This window comes from Vicia villosa, linkage group LG4 (assembly GCF_029867415.1).
Source record: "Vicia villosa cultivar HV-30 ecotype Madison, WI linkage group LG4, Vvil1.0, whole genome shotgun sequence".
NCBI classification, from domain to species: Eukaryota; Viridiplantae; Streptophyta; class Magnoliopsida; order Fabales; family Fabaceae; genus Vicia; species Vicia villosa.
In genome coordinates this window covers 24,544,915-24,547,446 of record NC_081183.1, presented here as the reverse complement: position 1 = coordinate 24,547,446, position 2,532 = coordinate 24,544,915, and the positions used below count along the sequence as shown (strand labels likewise).

Genomic DNA, 2,532 nt, shown 5'->3' with positions numbered 1-2,532 from the left:
AATATGAACCATTATTTTATTTATTACCCCTATAATAATATTTTATATAATAAAGTGAAAATTACCTAATTAAGATACCAAAATTTGTCTACTACTATTCCATGCATTTAATGCTACCTTTACTTACATGCCACCCCTTTTTTGAATTCTCTTCCCACTCCTCTCCACTACCCTATTTAATAAATACCATTGACAATAAATGAAACATTTAATTATTAATATTTATTAAAATTAATATTTAATTATTCATTATATTATTATTTAAATAACTCAATTTATTAGAATTAAATTAATTAAATACAATAACATACTCTATCTTTTTTTTTCTTATGTGCATTAATTTTTACTATAACGTACCATCTATCTTTATTGGCATATATAAATCTCTCACAGTCACACACACGAAGGACACAGACTTTTCTCTTTCTCATCTTCATCTCTCTCTTGTTTCTCTCTCTAGAAACTTTCTCTCTCTAGAAAAATCAAAGCAATGGCTGCTGAAGTTAGTTCTCTAATTCGTGTGCTTGGTGGTGGTGGTAATGGATACAAAGATGAACAACATCGAACGGTGGGAAATGAATCTCATGGTGAGAAATCAACGGCTCTGATTACAAGAGACTTACTTGGTGGGTCCGGAAATGAATCCCAAGAATTAGATCTTGATTTGCAGGTTCCTACTGGCTGGGAAAAACGTCTTGACCTTCAGGTTTGTTACAAGAAAAATTTCTAAAAATTTTACTTTTTTTTTTCAATTTTTGTTCTCGATTTTTTTATTCGTATACGAAGTGATAATAACCACTAAAAATTCTAACACATAATCATGAATATCAGAGTTTGAATTCTAATGATAGCATGGTCCATAACAATATCGGTTTCTGCTGGTTTGTTATTAAGTTTTCAAATATTTTAAGTATTTTTTTTTGCTACGGTGATTTTTAAATTTATTGAAAAATTTGTTTTGTTACTTGAGTAAGCAGATTTATGAACTACTATAAGAAAATTCTTTTTCAAAATATTTGTTGAATTTAAAAAAAAAAAAATTCGTTGTTTTAATTATAGTTTTAATTATAAGAAAATTAAATTTTCTTTATGTGTTTTAAAACTTTTGCATTTTAATGTAACAGCATGCCTGCAGTTACTCAAATAATCGTTCATGTACTATGTATTTATTTCTAATAAATTTTATCATAAAGTCGAATTTAAATTCTGCAGATTTTTTTTGTATCTAAGTTAATGAATCTTTTATATTGTTATTAATTAAGAATGCTTCATTATAATTCATGATTAATTTGATAATTAATGTTAAATATTTTTTCTCTGTTTTTTTTTTTTCAGTCAGGGAAAGTGTATATTCAGAGGTGTAACACATTACCATCTTCACCAATTTCTGAAATGAAATCAACTGCACCAAAATTTCAAGACCTAAATTTCCCATCATCGCAACAATCAAATGTTGCGTTGAATTTATTCGATGAAACAAGTTTAGACCTGAAACTCGTTTCATCGACTTTACCATCGAACAATTACCAAAGTGTGTGCACACTAGACAAAGTGAAGTCGGCCTTAGAAAGAGCTGAAAAGGAACCGTTAAGGAAAAGAGCATCGTTTTTGAAATCGTCGATTTCAACAACATCGCCTTCTTCATATTCATCTTCTTCATCTTCAATCAGAGAAACAACAAATCATAGAGAGGAAGAAGAAAGCGAAGAGAAAATGGTTTCGTCACCAATGGCTGCGGGGTGTCCGGGATGTTTATCATATGTTTTGATAATGAAGAATAATCCTAAGTGTCCTAGGTGTAATTCGGTTGTTCCAATTCCAATCATGAAGAAACCTAGGATTGATCTTAATATTTCGATTTGATTAATAGTTGATTAAGGATAATTGGTGATTAATTATTACCTACATTTTTATTATAATTTTTCTTTTTACTTTTTTGTAAATTGAATGATAGATAAATTTAGGTGGTTTAAGGATAGGATCAATTTTAAGGGTGTTGGCCAGGGGGTTTATGTATATTGAAAAGTTACTGCAGTTTACTAGAGAATCTAATGGAAATTTTTTCAATTTCTACTTTTTATTTTGATACTTTTCTGTATTTTTTTTTTAATTTTAAATTTTGAATAATTGATATATATTCTAAATAGAATTTAATTGGTGTGCACTGAGAGTGACAGTGTAAAGCAGTATTTATTGAAATTTAATTTTTAGTTAAATGTTTATTGAAATTTTTATTTTTATTTTTTATAAAATAATATTTATGAATGGTTGTGATGCGCTTTAGAGCTTCGACATTATTTAAATCAACCGTTTTTATAAAAAAAAAAATAAGTCATTTTAATAAAAGTTAAAATTATTTAAAATTTTAAAAATTATAATAAAAAATATGATGTATAAATCAAAAATCAATTTTTAACTAAGCTAAATTAATTTTAGAGTCATACTAAAAAAAGCCTAAATTGCAATTGTTTTTATCAAAAAGTCATGAAGTCGAATTGTTTACAACTTTTCTAAAATTAAGTAAGTTAAACA

General features: G+C 26.8%; 1 protein-coding gene across 1 annotated transcript; it reads left to right on the top strand.

The window, feature by feature from the left end:
* The first annotated feature begins 398 nt into the window (after positions 1–398).
* Positions 399–2,080, top strand: LOC131598974 (uncharacterized). The gene is made up of 2 exons (XM_058871500.1): positions 399–706; positions 1,336–2,080. Exons 1-2 carry the CDS (start codon positions 491–493, stop codon positions 1,861–1,863), a joined length of 744 nt encoding a protein of 247 aa, XP_058727483.1. The 5' UTR covers positions 399–490; the 3' UTR covers positions 1,864–2,080.
* Positions 2,081–2,532: the final 452 nt, after the last annotated feature.

Excerpts from the sequence above, each read along its gene's own strand:
- LOC131598974 (XM_058871500.1), top strand. The coding sequence starts at position 491 with ATGGCTGCTGAAGTTAGTTCTCTAATTCGTGTGCTTGGTGGTGGTGGT. Across the intron at positions 707-1,335 it reads AAAAACGTCTTGACCTTCAG|TCAGGGAAAGTGTATATTCA; the intron begins GTTTGTTACAAG and ends TTTTTTTTTCAG.